The sequence below is a fragment of the Triticum aestivum genome, chromosome 1A, assembly GCF_018294505.1.
Source record: "Triticum aestivum cultivar Chinese Spring chromosome 1A, IWGSC CS RefSeq v2.1, whole genome shotgun sequence".
Lineage (NCBI taxonomy): Eukaryota > Viridiplantae > Streptophyta > Magnoliopsida > Poales > Poaceae > Triticum > Triticum aestivum.
In genome coordinates, this window is record NC_057794.1 from 595,380,410 (window position 1) to 595,405,241 (window position 24,832).

Here is a 24,832-nt window from a genome sequence, read left to right on the forward strand (position 1 = left end):
CCGGATGGCACTCTCGAGCAGTATAAGGCTCGCTGGGTGGGTTCGTGGTTTCCATCAGCGTGTAGGAGTTGACTTCACTGAGAAGTTTGCACCGGTGGTCAAGCCGGGAATGATTCACACTGTTCTTCACCTCGCGGTCTCTCGTGCATGGCCTGTACAGCAGATGGATGTCGCCAACGCCTTCCTCCATGGTCACCTCGCCAAACAGGTTTATTGCCAGCAGCCCACCGGCTTCGTCGACGCTACTCATCCCGACTATGTGTGCTTGCTTTCCCGGTCTCTTTATGGCCTGAAGCAAGCAACTCGTGCCTGGTACCAGTGCATCGCCGGTTCTCCATCACTCGCTCGGACGCCCTGATGTTCGTCTATCATCATGGCCATGCGACTGCCTACCTCTTGCTCTACGTCGACGACATTATCCTGATAGCCTCCTCCGTTGAGCTTCTTTAGCAGATTACTACTCGGTTGCATGATAAGTTTTCTATCAAGGATCTGGGCGCTTTGCATTATTTTCTTGGCATTGAGGTGGTTCGGCGACCAGAATGGGTTTTTCCTTCACCAACAGAAGTATGCACATGAGTTGCTTGAGCGCGCTGGCATGCTCAATTGCAAACATGTTGCTACTCCTATCAATACGAATGCCAAGCTCTCTGCACTTGATGGCTCTCCCGCGTCGGATGCTCCATTTTACAGCTCCATTGTTGATGGTCTCCAGTACTTGACACTCAACAGACCAGATTTGCAGTATGCGGTCCAGCATGTGTGCCTTCATCTGCACTCCCTGCACGACTCTCATTGGAACCTGGTGAAGCGGATTCTATGGTATACTCCACTATGGCTCTCGGTCTGACGTTGACGGCATTTTCACCTATGGATATGGTGGCTTATTCTGATGCTGACTTGGCTGGTTGTCCCGACACGCGCCGCTCCACATCTGGCTACTGCGTCTACCTCGGTCCCTCCCTCATCTTGTGGTCGTCTAAACGACAACCTACGGTGTCGCGCTCAAGCGCGGAGGCTGAGTACCGAGTTGTCTCTAACGCCGTCGCCGAGTGTTCCTGGCTTCGACAGCTTCTTCAGGAGTTGCATCACGATGTCTCCCAGACTACGGTGGTATATTGTGATAATGTATCCGCTGTCTACCTCTCTGCCAACCCCATTCATCATCGCCAGACGAAGCACATCGAGCTTGATATTCATTTTGTACGCGAACAGGTGGCCCTTGGACGTATTTGGGTTCTTCATGTTCCGGCGACACAACAGTTCGCCGATGTGATGACTAAGGGATTGCCTACTCCTACTTTTGAGGAGTTACGCCCCAGTCTCTGTGTCTCTGGGGACGTTTCGACTGCGGGGTTGCTGAATATATGGTTTGCATGTCTTGTATTCTTTGCCCACCTCCTATTCCTTATATAGATGAGATTGAGGCCCACCTTGTACATAATGTATACGTGTACTTTGCACCCGATCAATACATCGAGAGTTGCATTGCCAAACCTAGTCTTCCACAGTTCCCACCCTGATCACCCCCAAACCCCTCCTTCTACCATCTGTCAAGGGTGGGTAGAGACGCGAGGGTCTCCCCTTGACCAGCATCCCGAACGAGACCACGAGCGAGCAAGAGGACGATCTAGGGAAGCTGTGATCGGAGGAAGCAGTTAGAAAACCCTAGGTTTGCACCGACGAAGACGTTTCTTTTTCTTTTTGAAATGCAGCGCAGAAGACCTGAATCACCTGCGCGCCGCCTTCCACTCCGAAACCTAGAAAAAACGTTTCGAGTCACCAAGTTTGGGTTAGCGATCCTAACTCAAACCCTCACGATTTCGAGAGCGAGCGAGGAGCCCTAACCCTAACCCAGACAGAGATCCGGCCGGACGGTACGTCCTACAGGCACGGCGGGCGATAGGATAGAGGAGATCAGGCCATGGCCTCGGGGCTTCGTCACGCGGCGAGGAGGCTCGGAACGACGGCCGCGGAGGCTGCAGCTGTTGAGCGTCTGCCGCTGTCTACTACACGGATCGTGAATTCCACTACAGGCCACGTACGTGCTGTACTGCAAAATCAACATCTTTTCTCTTCTGTTACCAGTCCAAATCGTCCTATGATATTGTTCCTTCATCCTCCTCATGTCCTACTTAATTATAAGCATCCAACTGCCTCTCTTACTTTGCTAATCTGTATCTACAAAAACTAACTTTGTTGCTTGCATCTACAAAATACGTACTAGAGGAAGCAATCGTAGCTAGTCTGTTGTTACCTCCGTCCCAAAATATAAGAACGTTTTTGACACTAGCATAGTATCAAAAACATTCTTATATTTTGGGATGGAGGGAGTAATATACAACAATCTGACTCTCTTACTTTGCTAATCTACTAGTATATCCACACAAACTGACTTTGTTGCTTGCATCTACGAAATACTAGCTAGCTAGAGCAAGCAAATGGATGGACGCATTATTATGATTGCTCATATACACACTGGCTTCTTCGTTTGTGCCTGCCGCAGGACCTCACGCCCGATTAGAGGAAGGATGGCGTGTTGCGCTTGGTTCTAATCCAAGCCAGGAAAGAGGGCCTCTACAACATGATTGCCGCCTGGGAAGCTGAATACTTCGCTTATAGCAGCCTAGGCCTCAAAAACAACCTTTTGCTCAAAGAACTCTCTCAGTATGTCAAACCTAGACGCGATGATCCCCGCTGGTACATACATAATCTCCTTCCCTCACTCACCTAACTAACGCATCTAGTATTACAATTGTTTGTTTTATTCTTTTTTGAAAAAAAACAATTTTAACTTAAGACGTCCACTACAACATATAACCATCCCCTGCACCCTTGTCAAGCATTCTAGAAATGACCTCCACTACAAGATTTAAACCATCCCTAAGACGTTTCCCTACCACACAAAAAGAAAAGACTTTCACTCACCAAACACTGGATTCAACACACTCATTCATCACCAAAACCTCTTAACTTCAGAATATCTATTAGGAAATCCATCTATTCAGGAGTGAAGCTAACCTGTTAGTAAGTACCTTAGAAAATGCAATTCATAAATAAAAACTGCAATTCCTCATCAACAAAAAACTGATTAGCTTAAACTGATTAGCCTTCCTTAGGAATTGGAGTCTTCAGCATCGTAAAATTCATCCTAAAATAGAGCCATGTTATTACTTCTCCAATCATTAAATATGGCTATCCTTACCAGCTATTTGTATCATCTCATCTGCTGGCGCTCGTGTCGGCGGGCAATATACTTTAACGATTTCTTCAGATTTGCGGGGGCTGTTTTAATCGGCAAAATGGTTGGAGACGCCATTAATGAGTACCGGGCGAAATCGGCAAGATCATTGCCATGAATGGGGATCAAGCTACCTTGTTGTGAAACAAGTCGAGTTATTATATCTACTACTAGCTAGCTTCTTGTCACATCGTAAGAATGTTGTGAATATGCACCTGCCGCTCTCGGTGTTTCCGGCGTAGTCTCTCTTTTTTGCCCTCTTTGTTTGAGGAGTTTTATCTCCCTCTATCTCTCTTTGTGTCGTATCTGTTGTTGATCATGCAGTCTCATCCGGGTGTATATGTATTTTTTATCCTGCTTGGAATTGGGCGAGCTTCAAGATATGCATGGTTGTGCATATATTGGTAGTCTATAAATGCTGGTTCTCCAGTCAGTCTTTGTTAATAAGTTACTGCCAAAATGATATATTTCAGGAAAAAAAATCTGTTGCTGCCAAGAAAAAATGATCAGATATATGTGGCAGAGAGGAAATCTGGATTTTGTGACCCTAACCAGACACAAAAATAATTGGTATTGAGTTGACGTCAATAAATGTTTATCATATCACATATATGGTGCAGGCTGGTTCTCATGCTGTAAGATTTGTTCATTGAGGATGGTTTTTAAATATCTATAAGTATGACAACAGGAAACATTCCTTTGACCCAAACCATGTGCTCTATCCATTACCTGTGAGAGCAGAATTATATTCATGAGAGGACACATAATAATCTTTTTTTTGAGGGGGGGACACATATAATAATCTGAAAGCATTAATATTAAGACAGGTAGCATCATAGGGTGTCGGCAAGCATCAAATTTCATGGTTGAATCTTAATCTCAAATCTCTTCTCCGGTTTGAACAGAGCCCTCAAGCCACAAATGAGTGGCAGCTAATATTTCCCCAATAAGATGGCTTAACTACTAATGAGATATAATGATAGAATAATTCACATAAATGTTGCTAACATCAGTTGAGAGATAGATGAAATGGCAGAGTAAAACAAACAAGCTATAGTAGTTTCCGGTCAGTATAATCAGTTGTCATATAACCCAATTTTACTGGGTTGGCAGGGTCTTGAACTCAAGGCCTCTTGACTCGGATACCATATCAAATTCATGCTCCCGCTAGTTTCTTCAAAAGTACGAACTGATGGAGATAGGCGGGTAATATACTTCAACACTAAAGATTTCTGTAACCGAGCATTTTCTTATATTGACCCTTCTATTGCTCATTAGCTTCTAAAGAGGTGATGATCAACAGATTCTCAAGGTGTAACGGGTCTTTGGGTTAATGGAAAGGAATGGTGATGTCGTGTGCTGCCGTTGGCAAGCATGTGTTGAGGATAGACTGTGAGGAGAGAAACTTGTGGGCAGCATCGTGGGCAAGAATTTGTGTGGTTTGAAACTTGTGGAAGAAGAGAAGCAGATAATGAGTAAGTCTAGAGCTCCATGTGTCGAGGATGGATTTGGCATTCATTCTTTAGATTTATTGGCTCTCACAATTACCTGAATGTGTTGTCGAGATCACCACTGTTCGCTTGTCTTGCTGTCAGAGATGCTCCTCCTTGCAACTATGTTTTCAATGACTGTGAGTACATGATGGGTTACTACCTTGCAAATAGCATCTATCCTCCATGGACCACATCTGTAAGACCACCCCGCATCGAAAAGGTAACAAGAGATTGCTTTGCAATGCGTTAAGAGTTGACAAGGAAGGATGTACAGAGAGCTTTTGGTGTTCTTCAGAAGTGCTTTGGCATCATTTGTGCCCTGCTGAGTATTGGAAGCCCAAGGTCCTATGGAAAATAATGACATGTTGCATCTTATTGCATAACATGATCATTGAAGATGAGAGAGGCATGCCAAAGAACTTTCGGTACAAGCAAGGATATAGAGAGAGCTTTCGGTGTGCTTCAGAAGCGCTTTGGCATCATTTGTGACCCTGTCGAGTATTCTAAGCTCAAGGTCCTATGAAAATTAATGACATGTTGCATCACCTTGCGTAACAAGACCATTGAAGATGAGAGAGGCATGCCAGAGAACTTTCGGTACATCTCCATTGGGGATCCTGTTAGAAGAAGATGCAAACATGATACATAGATTCCTTGCAGCGCATCATAGCATTGAAAACCGAGAAGTTCAGACCCAGCTCCAAGATGATCTTGTTGAGCACTAATGGAATCTCCGTATCAATTCATACTTGTTATTTTATCGTACTCTCTACTTCATTCAAACCCTTCTTTGTGTTTGAATTTGAAAAAATTGGTTTGTAAAATTTGAATTTGTAATATTCGTGAATTGTGTGAACCTTAATTATTATGTTTAGATTTAATATGTGTTCAAATATTAAACACTTTAAGAGTCGCGCAATGTGCGAATGCTGGGCTATGCCACGTAGGGATATTTACTGTGGTAGAAATTGCTTGTATACTCCAGATAACACCTCCCCCTACTGTGCAACATAGTCGGTGGCAGGAAAAAACAAAGGGTGGCCCAACGAATGGGCGATCCCTGTCGTTCGCCTCTCTCTCGATCCTCTCTCCACCTCTCGGCCGCCGGCAAATTCCGGCCGCTGCCGGCGGTCTCCGGCGCCGCCCAGCACTCCCTCGAGGTCTCCTCGATCCGGTCTATCTCCTCCACCCACTCGATTCGACGCTCGCCTCCTCGTCCTGCGCTCGTGGCTAACCCTAGCCGCAACTGTCGCCGGCACGGCTCCGACGCCTCCTGGCGCTCCTCCACGCCTCTCCCGCGACACCGAGGCCGTCGAACGCGAGGGCATGTACTCCCGGCTGCTGTGGTGCTTCTCGATCTGCGCTCTGTTGAGAGGAGTCAGCCCCCATATGGTTCTGCACCAAGGTCAGGGGACGCTCGGCCACTGTCATTTTCTTCGCCGTGGCCCCCAAGGCCGGCAAGGAGGTCTCAGGCATGCTCGAGGCCACCGCCAGATGGAGCATGCCATCGCCACCATTCTTCCTACTTCGTAACCGGTCCTCTGCCCATCCCCTCTTCTCCCCACGGGATAGCCAGCAGCCCACCTTGTGCTTGAGTCGTGGAGAGGCAGGCAGCAGGTGTGGATGAGGAGATCCACCACAGACGACGCGAGGTGAGATGGAAAAAATATGCAAGGTCAGATGTGGATAGGGTAGGGGGCTCTGCCGTCACCGCAGATAGAGGAGGCAACAATATTTTCTGTGACTTCTCGCTTACTGCTGCTACTGCAAGTTGTTGGCTTGTCCATGCTGCTGGTGCTGATGCGGACACTGTGGCCGCCGTTTCCTCTGCACACCCATTGGCCATCCCAGGTTTGCTGCTGGTTCTGTTTCATTCGTGTGTCTAGCTGCTCAAATATTGTGTTTATTGGTCGTTTAGGTTAGGCTCGATTCTGAATTGAAACATGGCACATCATCCTCTCGTTGCTAAAGAAGATGCTTTTTTAATTAAGAAAAATGAAGTGAACAAGTAGTGATTTCTTAATTTAAATGCGAGACATGAATGGATTTCACAAATCTCCATCAGTGGAAGGCCCTGTGTCATTAGATAGATTTGGTTTGGATACACTACTCCTTTAATACTCATGGTGGTATAGAGTTTTTAGATAGCACCTGTTCTTTGTTTAGGGCTCGCATTTGCCTGTGGAGATCAGACAGAGCATAATCTCTTAAAAAAAGTGGCTTTGAATATTCTCAGCTGATGTACTATCCGCACACAGTCAATTTGTTATCACCCATTTCTAACTTTGTATTCATGTCCTGGCCCAATTTTTAGCCCTTTTGATGCTACCACTTGTGGTTCTTGATTGCCAAGTTGGTCCTTTTGGGGTGAAAATGACTAAAGGCTCCTGCTTCACAACGAACACCTTGAATCTACATTTTTCAGTTCTGGTGGAACTTCGAACATCACATTGCAAGGACTGGCTTTTGATTGATATAACCATACACTACAGAGTACAGACTACAGATTAGGTGTTTTTATTGATTGGTAATGTATCTGGTGTTGTCTTCGGTTGATGGTATTGGCATTGATATTTCTTTCTTGGTGCAGAGAACTCGTCGAAGATAATCCATGCCATCGCGTGGGATCGATCTCCATCGTCCTCGTCCTATAGGAGCGAGCTGGGAGCAAGCTCGAACAGTTTGTCGTGGACAGAGAAGAGTGAGACTAATAAGAGGCATATATTCGATGACTACGGTGGGATGAAGTTGGGAAGTCACTCGCAGACGTTAGGGAAATTGTATGCCCGGGAGAAGAAACTGTATGAAGAAGTCAAGGTGGGTTATTTATATCTGCTGGAGTCATTTGATCTTTCCTGTGATTGCGTACATATGCAAAGAATACTTCATATCTTTCTTAGCAAGTTCCTATTGATCTATCCATGTTTAAGGCAACTAATTATTTCAAAAAGGATAACACCACCTTGATATTAAAATGCATCTTGTATTTGGGTTTGTGTGTATTTAGTTAATAAGGCTAAGTTGAAGGTCTTGACAAGGTCATATTACTGATAATGCTATCTATGATTTTTAAGCTGCTAAAAAGCAATGCGGTTAGTGTTCAATGCATTGCGATCATTTTCTGTAGTTTCTTGTGCACAAGCATTTGTGCGTTCATGGTTTCCTGTCATATTATAAGAGCATGTCTCTGTTGTATTGTGTATTGTATATATATTAAAAATGATTTGGTTTTGTACAGGCCATAGATCAAATCTGACAAGAGAAGAAATGTGTGCAGCTGAGGAACCAAGACGCCAAAGGTGCATAGCAACACTGTGCTGGAAAAACCAGGACAAATGTAAGAGACATGTACACAAGGATCTGGGTTTCTCTACGAGGAGCAGAATCGAGATCTGATAGACTATAAAAATTACGGGACGGGGAGCTCAGTGTCAAGAACAACACCCAGGTTAGTTTGGTGTTCTTTCATGTATTGAGACCTCAGCTCAGCAACGACCAGTTTTCTGCAGTATTACTCACTGCCTCTCTTCATACTTTTTTGAATTGAATGCCTGCCTGTGTTTCTCCTCCTTGCGCTGGCTAAAATACTAATCAACTTAGTTGCATGTTGAACTGTAATTTCGTGGATTGCCTTTGGTGGTGATGCATTGTGTTTTGTCCTCTTAGTATGCAAAGTTAAGTGCACCGTCACGTAATATATGAGTAATTAACCATGGTTTAGGAAGTTTCAAGAGGTTCAGAAAGCTTATGAGGTACTTGATTTTTGTTCAACATGGATGCTCATAGATACATTTTTGCCTCTTCTCTGTATACTTTGAAGAATGAAGAAAAAGAACGCTCTATGATTAGGTAACAATTTAATCCCTCCGATTATAGACGTCTATGGCCGTTTCTTTCTGTATGTTCATGAGATACAAAGAATTAATTGATTGAAACTTAAGATAATTAGACAACAATACATTTTGAGTATATTTTGTACAGGACAAAGGAGGAGGTTAATTCCATTTCTTGTATCAATGGAATGATGTACGGAAACGCCGTCTTTCCGGTATTTGTGTTTCGGAAATGCCCTCTTACATGTTATTTTACTTTTAGTCCAACATGTAGCTGCTCGTGATCGATGCGCTTACTATTACTGTTTTTCGTGTTTGCTTCTCTCACAAAATAGGGGTTGCCAGTTTGAGTACCTTCTCAAAGTATGCTACTGAATCTATCTATGGTAAGTCTGCAACCTAGAATTTGCTACTGCCTACCACATGTACAATGGTTTCATCAAGAATAATTGTGCCCTACGCGGTAGAATGCCCTTACACTTTCAGATTTAGCAGTAGTTAGAGAAATATAAATATCAGGTAGCTTGACTACTTTGACACATAGGTGAGATTAAAAAAAATACAACTGCTGAAACTCTTTTTGCGCTATACGAGGTGGTATTCAGTTCCTTTGGATTGCATGGTAAAAACTAAAAACATCTCTTGCTTCAGAATAACATGATCATTCTTCATGAAGTGCGTCCTAGGGATAACTCCGCTCTCCCACGCAGCCACACCAACGTCACCTTGAGGGAGGAGTGGGTGGGAGGAGAAGGCGGCGCCGGCGGTTTCAATCTGTGATCTGCCTTGGCGCGGCAGGCGGTGAATCGGTCCGGTCAAAATGGCAAGGTCACAACGGCTCATCTACATGCGACATACTCTTTCCTCCGATGTCTACGGTGATGACCACTACTTCTGCGACGCCTGTGAGAGTGACGCGGTCTGCATCGAGGGTTATTACAATGGCATAGATGAGCAGCTGCTCGAGCAGGCGATGATGAAGGCGAGCGTCGACTCGGTGGGGGGTGGCGGATGGCGGTGAGGATGCAGGGTTGAACGTGAAAGCTAACTAATTCATTGCAAAGTTCTACGCATAGATGAAACTGCAGCAACAATCATCGTTGGAGCATCTGCTAGATACATAGTGTTTAGATTGTTTGTTTATTTGTTGACTTTGATTCACTTTTAGAGAAGCCACTGGATGTGCAATTGTAACATGTAACCAACTATAATGACTGCTGACTTTAATCAACTTTTATCTCTACAATGAATTTCGCCCTACATCGTTGTCATTTATGCAGATGGCTCTCAGTTGTGTCTACACATGTCGTAGCAACTAGAGAAAAAGTGCTCGGAAGGAGTGCATGCCTACCTGGCACCGCACAGGAGTGCATCAGGCGGCGCACCATGGGCGCGCCCCAACTGCTACTGTAGTTGAAATGTAGTATGTAAACTAAACAAGAAAGATTTGACGAAAAAATAGGAAGTTAAGTTTAGGGAATCCGTTAGAAACCACACTTTCTTGAGGAGCAAAATTACTCCTCTAAAGAATACTCAGCTTTTTACTCCTATAAATTTATAGGGGATCTATTAGAGATGCTCTAATTTAGTATTTTTCGGGTAATGATGATGGCTAGTCAAGATGCTGCAAGCATGGAAGGCATCAACTCGATCTATGTGAGTGTGGTTTACCCCGTTGAAGCAGATCAGATCTGATGTAGATCTTGTAGCACCATGATATTCACAAGTTAATTTTGAACTGATTTTCATCAAAATTTGATGGTTATAGTATTTGGTTGAGATCAAAAAAATATAAGTCTACTCTAATTTTGAAAATTAGGAACTGATCTAAATTTGAGAAATTATCGAATCTTTATTTGATCGAGTGATGTTCCCCCGAGGAGAGCAGACTTAAAAATATCCTCAGGGCAGCACACCAGGAAGTGGTAAAATAACCTAGAATCTAACAGCTATAATACCATAGATAAATAATAGATGCCTAGAAATTGGTTGTGTGTAATTGATCAGGTCCTTGTGACAGTGTACATAGAGTAATACCAGGCGTAGGTATAAACCTATATGTATCTGCAAACTGAATTACACTTCACACAGCTCCAGCAGCAGAATATTCTCTTGGCTTGTCTTGCCAAAAAACTTGTGCTTGGTAACACGGCCATGGATCATATTGTACAACTCCTCAGATAGTATAATTAATACTAAGATAGATTTCAAACTTCCAAAGTTAGAACTTATTTTTGTCACTTAGACAATTGAGATAGCTACAATAACAAATGAAAAGGTTGCTGCACAATAGAGATATACAAGATCACATATTATAGCAGTATAAGAAAAACATTTTGGCGTGGCTGCCCTGAGTATAACCATATAGATGATTATTAGTTGTTTATTTTTCATGCCGATTCACACACATCACAACTGAGAGAATGGATGAAAAGTCTACAATATAGCAAGAGGTTGCATGGATTAGATTTAAAAGTGTGTATATTGACGTGTATAGCTTCTCAATGTAAGGCTAGTAGTTGGTACAACTTCACCAAAGCACTGGATATACTGCCGGATATGTGCAGATACCTAGTACACCTTTCCTGTTATGGACATGTCTGCGGATCCTCCCATATCCCCCTTCGCCCCAGGTCTCTCCCCACGAGTTCTTGAAACGCCAATACTTAATGCCATTGGAGTCCGTGCCATAACCGACAATCAGGACAGCATGCCAGCGGCAGAGTTGTTGGCAGGTCTTCATACTCTATGATGCCTCCTTTGTAATTGTTCATACTAGGTGGCCACTTCAAATAGATAATCACGGGCTGCTTTGCAACAGCCTCCTCCAGAGCTTCCTCTGTTGTGGGTACAGTCTCAAAACCCGATATCCTTGCTACTACTGCTTTGTTCACCTTGCAACTCAAACTATTACTCTGGTCCATGTAAGGGTAGGAAGATTCACTCCATAGTCCATTTTTTCGTATATACTCGAGAGCAACATCGGAATGACCACCAATGCAACCGTTGTTCTTTGTATCACAATCGATGAGTTGTGGAACCGACAACATGATTGACTGTTTGGTCTTCATATAGTGTAATGCCTCGACAGAGGCTACGGTGGCCATGGCCCAACAACAACCTGCAACAAATGAGTGTCTTCCAATTCAAATGCATGTGTTAAGTAATCACAAACAGAATTTGTTGTAATGAATTGAATTATGAAGGGGTCCATCAGTATCCATGCACGTGGAATTAACTATGATTTGCTAATAAAATAATTTAAAGCGCACAATCCTAATAGAGAATAATTAAGTCCGATACAATTACCGCAATGCTTTTGTTTCCTCACAACAGGAGAGACAACGCCAGCCTCAACCCAATCAACCTTTGATCGTCGAAGTGAGCGTACAAGATCATCGTATGATGTTGCATCTAAAGCAGCCCTATACTCTTTGTACGTAGTATAGCCTAGCCGTGCAATTCTACGTTTGCCTTGAAGATAGAGAATTTGCTCCGTGCTGTTTCCTCATCTGGATATTGAATGTTGTATTCGTCCATCCACTCCTTGAACTGTATGAGCCTTATGTCTTCCGTTCCTTTGCCTTTTTGAGTATCTACAGCAAGTAACAACACTTATCCAGTAGCAACATTAAGTAATGTATAATAGTCTATGTTGTCAAAGAGCAAAACAATATGTTACTTGGACGCTCTGCTTCATTAGTGCAAGCCAATGCGTTAAGGCTCTCGGATGAAGACTTGGGAATCTCATCAACAAAATGTTCCCTCTCAGTATGGTTCTCGGTGATACACCAAATTTGACCTCCAACAGCAGAGAATGTAGCTATAATCATAGCAACATTCAGCTTGTGATCCCTGCAAAAAAAAAGTTTCCAGGCTGAGTAATTATAAATTATATACAAATCCTTGAGAAACTTCCAAAGCCGTATCAACAGATCAAACTATTTAGAAAGTACTACAAGAGCAGACTGACACAGCGAATGTGTAGAGCTTTGGTCCAGCCAAACACCGAAGGGCGTGATCAATGAGCAAAATATATATAAACATCGCAATTGCAGAAAGGAATAAGCGAGTGCAACCTCAGCAATAATTCATTGCGCTGGGCAATGGAAGGGACGAATTGGCAATGTTAGACATCCACTCACAAAACCATAATATCAGCACATGGCACTTGAACATCATTGCAAGGAAGAAGGCTAGAGATTCACCTCGGAAAGAAGCCGAAGCGGCGGCCGGCAACACCCCCAGCCTCAGGAATAGGATTCCTTCGTGACTGCAATTTCATCACCACCAAGACAAGGAATTGGTGTGAGAAGAGGGTTGGGAACTTGGATAAGGATTGCAAGATGAAATAGTGAAGCTTTGGCTTGGGGAGACGGAGGCACGTACATGTAGCAGCCTTGCTCCGGCCGGCACCCACCGTGATAGCGCCGCCGGGGCTTGGCGGCATGACAGGATCCTCCCTGCGACGCCAAATAACGCAGGGAGAGACATGTTATGCCTGCACGCCGCATCTCATGGAATTAGTTCTATATAGGCTGGGGTTCAGTTCATATTGGAGGAGATAATTGGTACGCTACTTCTCCCATATTATGAATCGATGTAAGAAATAAGAAGATGCACCCACACGCACGTACGTGCACAGGTATTATGCACCCACACGCACATACGTGTGCATATATAGGCATTCCCATAGGTAGTATGTAGTACTCGAGGGACCATCTAGTTTTATGATCTGAGTATATAATTCGATCTGCTCCCTTCATTCCCTGATATATTTTCGTGGTGGGGAAGGAAACTAAGCCGTGATCAAGGAGGACTCTGAGCACCATCCTATTCCGTCTGATATATAGATCGACCAGGCCAAAGACAAGAGGATCCGAAAGAAGAAAGCGATGGTGGCGGTGGCGGTGATGGCGACGAGGCTCGGCGCCTGCAGTCGGGCGCTGGTCCTGCGAACGCCTGTGGCGCGCCTCGCACAGAACAGGACCTGCACCCGGCGCATATATTCCGAATTATTTTGATAGGCACCGAAACCTTCGTAATTTTTCGCCCGAAATTTTCACACAAGTTTTAAAATCAATTTTTTTTGCTTCGAAATATAAATTATTTGAAGCCTTGCTTTAGAAAAGGTTGTTCCTGTTCGAGCGGTCAGTGTGTCTTTCCATCATTCGTAAGCTCGGTTGGCAAAACTTGGATTTGATCCTACGACCCGCTGAAACTTAGACGCTGTACCACCATGCTAAGAGATACCTTAAGTCTAGATAGCCATACAGGTGCTATTTGACATAACTTAGACGCTTTAATTCAAATAAATTCAAATTTTCTTCCGGTATTCAATTCTTTCGGTGGGTAGCGGAAGCGCTTGTTTTCGACCGGTTTCCGAAAATACCAGCCAAGAAGGAAAAACCTGGATGAGAGATGCCACCGCCCGCGCGATGCAAATCGACAAGACCAATGAGCAATTGTTGGTCCATGACCATCTTAGCACCTACGATGTTCCCCACTAAGACGGAACGGCGATACTTTCTGCTGATGCAGTGACTCTCCTCACAGATCAAGCCTAGAACCAACGACCCAGTCTGGTAACTACAACTTACTACCGTACTGTCTATTTTATTTACGACTACAAATTCTTTGATCACACACATTGTTTCTTGTATTCGTTCACGTGAATCTCTACTTGGAACGCATGCTTTTTTTTTTCTGTCAATGAGAAAGATGACCGACAGATGTACCTTGCTCAAAAATGCATCTCGTACCATTGTTGTTGGAGGCTCACGTACCTGTCTCACTTGTACATGGCTTAGCTTTAGCATAGTACCCTACATGTGTGTCTGATCCTGTAAACACAGCCGTTTATCTGCATGGTACATGTTTCACAATGGGCATGGCACAAATGCGATACTTACGCCTGATTTATGCATCTATATATTAGGTACCATATCAAAGTAGAGCGGCACCAAACAAATGAATAACAGATTCGAAAATCCATCTCTGCACCTTAGATTATTATTTTTAGACAAAAGTGAAAAACAGATAATATAATGCTGCTCGGTTCGTATTATAGAAACTTATCGGCTGGGCTTAGTCATCATGATAACTGCAAGAAGTGAACGGATTCAAAACCACTTTACTAGTGACTTTGAGTTTGCTAAGAGGGGAGAGACAAAGGCAGGCGACAAGAAGGTGGTGGCGGGAAGTAGGTAGATGGACGGCTCTTCGACAGGAGGTAGTGGAATCTCCAAACCTTAGAAGACCACTTATTTGATGCCGCTCCTAGCACTGGCCGGGAGGGTGCTTGGTCGGGTCCTAAATAACCTGAAGAGTGGATCCCACGCACTCTGGCAAGGGAGCAAGCCGACGACACGGAAGATGGCTCATGTGCCCCGTACATGTATCATAATGGGCATGGTACATATGTGATATCATTTAAATTTTAGATTTTTTTGTTAGACAATATGATTGATTCATGTTACGAAATAGTTCAAACTCGTTAAAACATACAATTGTGCACCAACTCACACACGTTTAAAGCACACCAAAAAAAGTTCACCTTAAAACGAACAGAAAAAATTGTGAAGGTGTTCGAAGCTTTGTGTCATAATCCATGATCCTTGGGGAAGAGCCCATCAAGCTTCAGCGGCATGTGCGCCCGCAAGAATGTGGGTCTAGGTGGCCGCCGCCACCAACTTGGGAGTCAAGATGATCGCCGGGTGCTTATGTTCCTCTTCAGGCTCCCCTCCGTCGATGGACCTCCTGGGCCCTCTGGCAGGTCTCCTGTTGGGTTCTCCTCGCCGAACCACCCCCGGTGTGTGCCGTCAATAGTTTTCAATAAAATCTCCTTACTTTGCATAACGAGGATTTTTTCTTTCTACCCTTTGAGCGTTTGGCAAATTCTGCCAATTAGGTGTTCGAAGCAATCACTCCTATCGACTCCAACCATAGCAGGAGCTTCTGTTAAAATATCCATATCTCTACAAACCTCTTCCCTAACCATGACACTAGTATTAGTTCTAAATAAAATACTTGATTTAGGTGTGCTCACAAGTTGCCCAGAACTCCCACAATATGTATCAAGCACCTTCTTCAAGTTGTTTGCATTATGAACGTTTGCCCTCAACAAGATCAAGGAATCATCAACAAAAAGTAGATGTGAAATAGATGGAGCATTTCTGCAAATGTGGATACCCTCAATTCCACTCACTTCCTGCTCATGAGCTAACTTGCTAGATTTCTCGGAGCACAATAGGAAGAGATACGGGGATAAAGGATCCCCCTGTCTCAGACACCTCTCGTTGGTAAACATTCTTCAGTCTCCGGGTCATTATATCTCACTCCGTAACTGACTAAGATACCTTCTTCAAGTTGTTTGAATTATGAATGTTTGCCCTCATCAAAATCAAGGAGTCATCAACAAAAAGTAGGTGGGAAATAGATGGAGCATTTATGCAAATATGGATGCCCTCAATTCCACTCACTTCCTGCTCATGAGCCAACATGGTAGATTTCTCCGGGTACAATAGGAAGAGATAAGGGGATAAACGATCCCCCGTCTCAGACCTTGATCTCATTGGTAAAAAAATTTATTCAGTCTCCGTATCATTATATCTCACTCTATAACCGACTAAGATACACATTCCATAATCATGTCCACCCAATGCAAATCAAATCCCTTATTTATCATCATCTGTTCCAGAAAACCCCACTCAACTGTGTCTAACTACTCCCTCCATTGTTGTTCGTGAAGGGTGTCACTAATTGTAGAATATAAACAAACTAAAATTGCAGAAAGAGAAAACCGGCCGTCTCACGTCTGCTTTCATTAGTTGGGCCAGCCCATGCACATGTTGCTCTGTGCAATTGCCTGACAACTTGTCGGATAGAGGACCAAATAGCATTTACCAAGGTCAACAGTATTGTAAGATTTGAATAAAACTATTGTTATTGATTTGCTGGCTGCATATAGCGGTATATATAAGAGTTTACAAGCCAACTAGACCTATTACAATACGACCAGGACTAGGTAACTTGAGAGCCAAGTAATAGTCTAACAAGTAGCAAATAGGATTACAAGAGCTCGAGTCGGCTAAGAATTGTGGCGGTCATTGTATGATCCTAGGGGAGATCAAGTATCGCGCAACTCGTCCTTTCCAATGCAACCAGCAGAGTACGTAGAAAAGCCGATGCCATAGCAGAGCCGATGCCATAGCAGAGCACTGAGAACAGAAGGATGGATCAACACATATGAGCCACGTCTGGAAAACATTGCAGCGACCGCCTACAATTTTTTTTTACAAATGTGAGTCTTGCCTGTAGTAATCAGGATTGGTAAGAATGTCTTCGTGTCAAGCAAACCGTAGTTGCCTCCGATGAGAGTCTGCGTGCAGAACACTTTTGTGTTGTACTTCGATGCCATTCCAAGTTGATCAAGGTACCTGTTTGCATCAAAATTATGCCACGATCTTTTGCGATTACTCTGTGTATGAGCGTATAAATAGTAGACTCATAGAAATATTGGTGAGGCACAATTTAATCTTAGAGCAATTCACTGAATAACTGAGTGGAGATATTATCTGTGTGGATCTTACTATTTGTGATGGAATTAAATGTCTAACGGTTGGGGTGCTTTACATGCCTGTGGTAATAACCAAAATAAATAAGTATCGAGCCAGGGGTCGCCCTCTCACTTATCAAACAGAAGTAGACCCAATATGCCTGAAACAGTCCTTTTCATCGCATTGACAGTTTCAGGAGGGACATCTCTCTGGGGTACAATTAGATCCGAAGGTTTTACATCTTTTATCAAGTTCCAAAGGAACGCAGAGTTTCTGCTCCCAGGCTCATCTGCACCCCTCCCCAAAAAAAATCAAAACAAATGCTAGAAAAATTCAAAAAAATCCAAGTTTTTTTTGGGTGGTAGATAATTTGATGCGGGAGGTCCTCTCCAAATTTCAACTCATTTAGACATCTGAGCAGCTCCCGGCAAAAAAGATAAAATCGGGGTATGAAAAAATGTTTACTGTTCACGCACTGTTTTGACCCGATTTGTCTTTTTTGCGGAGAGCTTGTCAGATGTCCAAATTAGTTGAAATTTAGAGCGGACCTCATGCATCAAATTATCTACCACCCAAAAAATGGATTTTTTGAATTTTCCTAGTATTTCTTTTGATTTTTTTCTGAGCAGGAGCAGATGAGCCTGGGCACCGAGTTGGATTTTCGGTTCCAAAGTGAAGATTTCTGCAAACAGTACAAGTGTGCCATGATTATGAACAGCATCAATACACCGACTCGACAGGATTAAAAGATGCTAATCCTATTCTAGATAACTTTTTTGAGTGGAAACTCACAAAAATCTATTCTTTCTCAGTGGAAGGTAAATAACTTCCTCATATCTGTCCGGAGACACCTCAATCTACAGGTAAACTATCCTATGTTGCATTGCTGCTTATGATTTCATCGTCTATCTACACATTGCAAATTTATGTTGTGGAGCTTCACACAGAATTAGTATATTTCTTAATAATTAATTTGTATTTGTCAAAAAAAGTCTTAAAAGAAACATCCAGACAACATGCCATCAGCAGCCTAGCACCAGAGTGTTGATATGAGCAGCATGCACTACTTACTAACCTCAACAACCACCATGGATCGTAGTCTATTTCGAAGAATTGATAACTCATCGGCAACGAATTCAAATGTATCTTGTTGTTCCTGAGAGCAAGATAAAATTTTCTCATAAGGGAATAGTAATACACTGTACTTTGCATGATCAGCACTCATGCATTAACTAAAAAGATAATTTGAGCATCGCCATCGCGCTCACCTCGGGGAACCCGCAGAGATGCCTCCTCTGCGCTTGGAGCTCGTCGGGTGACGCCACTGAAGAGGCCAATGCCTCAAATACTTCAGACCAACTTTCTTATATAGTATAGAAACTTTCATTGGAAAATATTTTAACCAAATATATTTCGGGTCAGGAGGCATCCATATGTTAATAAAAAAATTCATGTAGGTGCGGTCATCTTGATGATCCAAATAATTCAACACAAACTTATAATCTATTCATGTAGGTTAGATGAAGAAACAAATGGAAAGGAAAGACAATCTGCACGGAGTCTCCGTCATGAATCTCATTGTCACCCAAAGATTGTTGTTTCTTTATTTTAGATCAGTTTGTTGTACATCCACTCCCACAGCATACTTCATTTTCAAATTGGAGAGAACAGTACATTGCTCTTGGGCTACTGAATCTTAAGAAAACCTATCAAGATATCTACCCATCCAATAGAATTTCCCAACAAAGATAAGATCGATGTCTTATTGATTGGTCTATGCTGCACACTGAGATCGTTTTGAATGAATACCTAGAAGTTAGGCCTGACAACAAGATCACATCTCTTATTTGTTACAGATCAGAAATGCATAATGTAGTTTCCCTCTATTGAATTTTCCTCCCTTCAATGGTGTTACTCTTTTAAATGCACATAATTAATATAACTTTGTAACCAACCACCAGTCCACCACTAGTATACTCAAAAAACAGGTTTCAAGCTATGAAGACTGAATGGAACTCTTATTCAAAAAAGAACTGAAAAAACTCTTATTCAGAAAAGAACTGAAAAACTACCTTACTTGGGAATTGCATGATGTAGTACTTCCGAACGAGATCCGAGCACAAAAACATTCCAAGTTTCTCTACAAAATGAAAAATAGCTCTGCTCTTCAGCTTAAGTTTCAAACCATCTCACTCAATAAATATAAATAATGAGCAGTTTGAATTCAAGATGTACTATATAAATCTTGTTCTAGGAAACTATCAGAGTCATGGCACACGAGTACACTTTCGTTACGGCTGGATATTTAGTTCTTCTGAAAGGCACTTCAATGTCTAAAAAACATCTAGAAAGAAATTCTCCACTGCACCGCTACTTGCACCAAAATGATTAAACCTAGTAAACTCCCTTCAGAAAATTCTGTTGGACTGTTAGCACTTCAATATTGAGTTCCCAACTTGGATTAGAAGAGACCTTTGATGTGCGTACAAACTATGCAGCCTTGGCCCTTCAACAATGTTGCTCCCATGCCACTGGACCTACGCTTGCTTGAGAAAATAAGGACGCCAACTCCGGCAACAAGTGCATCAATCTGGATCAATTTTTTCCAATGAAAAAGAGAAGAACATGAGCACATATCCAAAGAGGAGCAGTAAAGAAGTGCATGTCCACTCACTGTGCTCTGCAACCTTCATGGCATGGCCGTGTCGTCTCTCTGTTGTACACCTTGGCGACCATCTTGATTGCGGCATGGCAGTCGCCGCACACCGGAGGTTCTTGAACACGTGTATGGGCGTTCCGGCCGGCATGGCAAGCAGCCCGAACACCACGGTGAGCCTCCAGAGTAAGCAACAAATTCAATTCATCTCACACACCATGAGCGATCAGTGGTTCTAGGCTGCTAATCAAACTGCTCTTGCCAAACTATAGCTACAAATGTAGATTTCAAAGGTTCTCTAGGACACAGCCAACATCAATATTACAGCAGGACAGTAAATAAATTAAAGATATATTAACAAACTCAATGAATAAATAAATTTCTTTATAGAAAACAGTAAGGGCACTTCAATAAAAAAAGGCTTCAATCTTACCTCAACATAATCAACCTGACCACCAGCTTCAGTCAGTGTTTGCACTATTTGATCCTTTATACGTTCACCAGCACTGTTGCTATTATTCAATGCGGCAGTTCTAACATTTACTAGTGATCTACTAATGGATAATGCCTACAAAGAAAATAACAATTGCCAAAGATAGATAGTATCAAAATTGTTTGTTCCATGACATGTATCAACTGTTAGTCTTGTTTCTGTTGAATACCCAAACCAATAATAGAAAGGCAATCATAAATGATAAGATATTGTGATAAAACAATTCTATCTTCTGTAAATGCACCATTCAAAAGTCAGAATACAAGTGGGAGAAAACAGTTTGTTAATTTGTGTAGAGGACTAACCTTCTCCCTTTCCTCAGGGAGATTATGAGATCTCATTGCAATACCATTGGCTTCTCGCACTATATCTGATTCTACTATATCTCTATGAAAAATCAAGGTCACGAACCTGAAAAGAGCATGAGCATATTACATTCGTGTGGGAGGAAACAAAATAAAGATTACACCATAGTTTGATAGTGAAAAGGCATTGTCCATGTGTTCACATTTGTACTGAACAACATATCAAATAAATTCAGTTCTAAAAGGAGAATAGAAGACTCTCTTTTGAAATACTAAGGGAAACTTTATTCAACAAACGTTCAGGTACCACTTGAAACCCAACAGAGTTTTTTTATCCCCATGGACACTACGCCTTAAGGGCACTTATATTTGAAGCAGTGTTGGCCGCGGCCCTGAATAATAAACCCCAACCTAGATAGAGCAAGACTGCAAAATAAGGAGATTCAGAGTGAATTGATGGAGCTTACCAGGCAGTCAGCACGCCGCCTTGAGCAAGCAGCTGTAACGGCCGCACCGGCCTGGGAGCACGGGCACTGACGGGCGCACCGCGCATAGGCCATTAGCCATGCCATTATCCAGTGTCAGGGAATAGAGATGGCGCCGCTGGTTGCTGGCTGGTCGCACACCTGTTTGCGGCGTAACCTGCCACCGAATCACTCGATCAAACACAAGAGAGTGGTGGAGAGGAAGGGTGATCGGGTGGTGGCGCATGCATACCAAAGAACTCGATGATGATGGGGGCGAAGCCGTTGAGCATGATGATGTCCTAGGATGCCTTCCTCGATGCTGTCTCTCCTTGGCATCGCACTCACCTTGGGGAACCCGCAGAGATGCCTTCCCCACGCGTGGAGCTAGTCCGGCGACGCCGTTGAAGAGGCCGTCGCCACGACCACCCGTGGCCGTCGGGCGCGGGAGGAACGTCCATGATACAGAGCCACACGTGGGTGGGACCAGCCACCGTAGGCCGCCAGAGCCTCGCCGGCGACAAAGGGGACGCCCCGCCCGAAACCCTAGCCATGGCCGTCGGCATAGCCCTGAATGGCCGTCGGGACAGGCCTATGCCGACGGCCCCCGTCGGCATAGGGCCGTCGGCAACATATCTGTCGGCGTAGCCAGGAATGCCGTCGGCATAGAAAGGCCGTCGGCATAGGCCCTATCCCAACGGTGTCCGTACATCTATGCCGACGGCCCCGGCCGTCAGCAACGTTATCGCCTAACGGCGGCCGCCGTCAAGTGCTGACCAACGCTTGCTCGCCACGTGGCATAGTTTCAAACTAAGCCGACGGCTAGGCCATCGGCATAGACGTGCCACGTGGCGAGCAGGCGTCACCTGTGGGGCGGGTCTATGCCGACGGCCTAGCTGTCGGCTTAGGTTGAAACTATGCCGACGGCTAGACCGTCGGCATAGACCTGCCACGTGGCAGCCACTGGGAGCTCCTGGAGCAGGCCTATGCCGACGGCTTAGCCATCGGCTTAGTTTGAAACTATGCCGACGGCTAAGCCGTCGGCATAGACCTGCCACGTGGCAGCCACTGGGAGCTCACGGCAGCTCTATGCCGACGGCCTAGCCGTCGGCATAGTTTCTGTCTGTTTTTTTTTCTTTTTTCTGTTTTGTTTCAGCTCAATTCATTTGAATATATACAGCACACAACAAATATATGCATCACATAACAGCTGGCCCAGCAGCATCACACAACAAATTCATCATCACACATCATAAGAAGCATCGCAAAGAGCATAAACATATAAGTATCATCACCACCAAGCATAAGAATCTCACAAACAACAATAAGAAACATCACAAGCATATAAGTATCATCACCACCAAGACCGCCACAAAGCGACCCAAAGGCTTAAGCGCCAGGACGTCGAGCACCACGGAGGTCGTCACCGCCAAGACCGCCGAAGCCCAGGTCATCACTACTAGCGGCAGCACTACCGCCAAGACCGCCTCCTCCTCCGCCTCCGCCTCCGTGGATCGGAGTGGTCGGGCTCCGTGTCTCCGGAGTGCTGCGAAGACCACCGCCAACGGTAGATCCACCTGTTCCCTGGATGTTGAAAAGACATATGCACGGGATATATGACTGTGTTAAAAGGCATGACATGCTTTGGGTGAATAGATTGGGGATGAACTAACCGGCGAGGGGGCAGCGTTCTGTGCCACAAACTCCTCAAAGCTCATCAGCACTGGTTGTGCTGGAGGGCATTGTGCTGGAGGGAACTGAGGACACCTGCCGGCCGCCATATCCTGAAAAGCCTGCTGCATCTGGCTATCCCTCTGCACTTGGTGTTCATAAAGCCTCTGATGCCACGCCATGGTCTCCTGGCGTGTGTACTCCATGTAGGCCTACGGTATGACATGATGGAACTCATAAAACTACTAAATGCGGAAAATGAAGTGAGAAATGAAGATAAGAGGGAAAATACTTACAGATTGTTGCTCCTGAAAGAGGGACTGTGTACTAGTCACTAGCTGGCTCGTGCGCTGGCTCAGGCTCGGGTCGATCCGACGAAGCTGTGTGTAGGAGATACTAGGAGTGATCACAGCATCGAGAACCGCCTCCCGACCGTGCTCCTTGGGCCCCATCCTCACCACCGCCATGTCGTCCAGAGGCGCCGCAATGGGGTCAGGTGTGTCAGGATGTAACTCCAGATACGCTTCGGAGTAGGCCTTCTTCCTCCCTGCGGTCTTCTTGCCGTAGTACTTGGGCTCGCCAGGCTTGGGGTCCTTCCGCGTATGGGCGATCTCCCACGCCTGCATGTGTGAGAGCGGCCGCTTCAGTTTCTCCTCCTGCACCACCAAACAGAGGTTAGTCATACATAAGAAAGTGATGGTAAATAGAAGAAGAAGAATGTTTAATGGGGTTAGTCATACATTAACTGCCTTGTGGAGATAGTGGTTTCGGTTTCCCTGAGCATGTACTCCCTCCGTCCCTCGGTTAGCCTTATTTTTGGTTCTCATAGCCGCCCAGGCTCCAGCCTCATCACACCAAAGATCCACCAATGCCGCCCAGGACTCGTCTTTTCCATAACACCAATTTGGACACACCTACATAATAAAAGCATAATGGCATGTAGGTGTGTCCAAATTGGTGTTATGGAAGCATAAAGCATAAAGCATAATGTACCACAAGGTAATGAAAGCATAAAGCATAATATATGAAAGCATAATGAAAAATCTTTTATACTTACCGCCAAGAACTCGGGCCTCTCCAAGGTAATGCCCATCCTCCGCGCTTCTTCCTTGGTCATCTTCACACCAAGATAGTCGTGGTAGTATGTGGAGATGGCCACATAGCGCACCTCGTACTGCATCTGGCGGGCCTTCTTCTTGCATTGGCGCAGCACGATCTGGTCCGCTCTAGCCCTGTGCTCCGGAAGAACTCGATAGAATTTCTACAATCATGCATGAAACAAGAATGGGAGAAGCCATGAGTTAAATCATTCATGAAACTAGAATGGACTTGTGCTTCTGAAGAGAACTCACCCAGAAAGTAGTGATCACGGCCTTGGCATGGGTCTCATGGTCCGCGTGGCGGGCCGCTTCCCAGTGGTCCCAGCTCGTGGCCAAAACCCAACGGTCCGGCTGCCTGACTGGATCAGGACAGTACAACCCCGGCCAATATAACTTCAGCAAGACGGTGATGAGGCCGTTGGGAATACGGACCCCTTTAGAATATATCCAGTTGCTGCAAAAGAATGAACTATTAGCATGTGACAAGAAAAATAAATAACAACCGGAATAAGCATGTGACAAGCAACATAATGAACCACTTACTCTTTTCCCGTGGGCTCAATGAGCCACTTCTGCTCCTCAGTAGCAGGAACCTGCTTTGGTAGCTTTGCGTTGCCACGCAGCCACCCCTTCGTGTCAACCCCCTTCCCGTCACCACCATCATCCCCGCCACCACCCTCCTCCTCGCCTGCCTCCCCCTCCCGAACCTCCTCCTCCTCCTCCTCGCCTGCCTCCTCCTCCACCTCATCCTCCTCCACCACCACCACCTCCTCCTCCTCCTCCTTCCTAGAGTGTACCTCACTAGAGGAGGGTACCTCACTAGAGGAGGGCCTCGAAGACAACACCCCTAAGTCGGTGAGGGTGCGCTCTTTCTGGCCGCGACCCCCTGTAGTGGCTCTCCCCCCAGCACCTCGTCCTCTAGAGGCTCTCCCCCCGCCCCCTCCTCCTCTAGGGGCACCTCTCCCTCGACCTCCCTGTGAGGAGTCATCGTCAAGTAGCCGAGGGGGAGGATTACGTG

General features: G+C 44.7%; 2 protein-coding genes and 1 long non-coding RNA gene across 3 annotated transcripts; 1 reads left to right on the top strand and 2 right to left on the bottom strand.

The window, feature by feature from the left end:
* The first annotated feature begins 5,765 nt into the window (after positions 1-5,765).
* Positions 5,766-9,793, top strand: LOC123183573 (uncharacterized). Its single transcript, XR_006492641.1, has 3 exons — positions 5,766-6,585; positions 7,325-7,551; positions 7,973-9,793. It is a non-coding gene; the product is annotated as an uncharacterized lncRNA (long non-coding RNA).
* A 2,224-nt stretch (positions 9,794-12,017) lies between these two features.
* On the bottom strand, positions 12,018-20,225 carry LOC123060312 (uncharacterized). The gene is made up of 9 exons (XM_044483010.1): positions 19,800-20,225; positions 19,598-19,715; positions 19,198-19,265; positions 18,394-18,449; positions 18,201-18,281; positions 16,926-17,005; positions 16,758-16,848; positions 12,250-12,422; positions 12,018-12,163 (listed from the first exon to the last, which is right to left on the bottom strand). Exons 2-9 carry the CDS (start codon positions 19,650-19,652, stop codon positions 12,018-12,020), a joined length of 750 nt encoding a protein of 249 aa, XP_044338945.1. The 5' UTR covers positions 19,653-19,715; positions 19,800-20,225.
* LOC123060381 (uncharacterized) lies at positions 19,796-21,594 on the bottom strand. The gene is made up of 5 exons (XM_044483105.1): positions 21,297-21,594; positions 21,047-21,221; positions 20,580-20,685; positions 20,215-20,349; positions 19,796-19,960 (listed from the first exon to the last, which is right to left on the bottom strand). Exons 2-5 carry the CDS (start codon positions 21,130-21,132, stop codon positions 19,796-19,798), a joined length of 492 nt encoding a protein of 163 aa, XP_044339040.1. The 5' UTR covers positions 21,133-21,221; positions 21,297-21,594.
* Between the last annotated feature and the right edge of the window lie 3,238 nt (positions 21,595-24,832).